Source organism: Papilio polytes, unplaced genomic scaffold, assembly GCF_000836215.1.
Source record: "Papilio polytes unplaced genomic scaffold, Ppol_1.0 DF823890.1, whole genome shotgun sequence".
NCBI lineage: Eukaryota > Metazoa > Arthropoda > Insecta > Lepidoptera > Papilionidae > Papilio > Papilio polytes.
This window is the reverse complement of record NW_013525314.1, coordinates 90,672-91,380: the sequence shown is the minus strand read 5'-3', so window position 1 is coordinate 91,380 and position 709 is coordinate 90,672. Positions and strand designations below refer to the sequence as shown.

At 37.2% G+C, this 709-nt stretch overlaps 1 protein-coding gene across 1 annotated transcript in view; it reads left to right on the top strand.

Annotated features, from left to right (window-relative positions):
- LOC106102932 (soluble guanylate cyclase 88E) overlaps positions 1-709 on the top strand; it is a 43,927-nt gene that overhangs the window by 42,464 nt on the left and 754 nt on the right. The window contains exons 12-13 of the mRNA XM_013282552.1: positions 1-318; positions 445-541. The exon at positions 1-318 is cut by the window's left edge and continues 144 nt beyond it. Of these exons, the coding sequence (XP_013138006.1) occupies positions 1-318; positions 445-541 (415 nt within the window). The remainder of the gene's footprint in view (positions 319-444; positions 542-709) is intronic.

Here is a 709-nt window from a genome sequence, read left to right as displayed (position 1 = left end):
TCAATTCTGCACCCAATTCTCTAACTGCTAACGTCGTGAATACCTTGAATCTTAACAAAGACTACCATCTACCAAACGCAATCAATTCTCCTCCTAATTCTTTAGTCAATAGCGCTGGGAATCCCTTACTGCCTGCGACACCGAGGAACCAGGCTCCGACTGTGACGTCTCCTGTAGAAGAGAGACGGATGTATTCCCCTGTCACATTCCAGGACGTCGCGAGACGCAGCATAGCCAACTCGCCGAATAGAGTCGAAAGGGAAAGAGGGGAGTTCTTGGAGCAATACCAGAATCGACAATACAATCAAACAGTCAAAGGTAAAAATATTTTATTACATAATTTCTATTAACTACCATTTTTTAAATAATGTTGTGTGGATAAAAATGTATTTTTTTAATTGATAATAGCGCCATCTATATATTTTATTAAATATTATTCATCAGAGTCAAGATCAACTTCGGCCAGTGTGGGAGGCGTGTGGACAGACGCGGAGTCGCTGGACCCGCCAGCTACATTGGACAGCTTGAACTCTTCCTTCTGGTAACTTTTTAATTTTGAAGTCATATGTTACATTTTATTTTTTAATAGCTATATATAATATTTTATTGCTAAAAGAATCTTTACTATCGGCCCAGTAGTTTTTGACTAATTTCAATAAATACAAAAATACTAATGATTTCTTTTTGTAATATTAGTATAGAAGAAGGT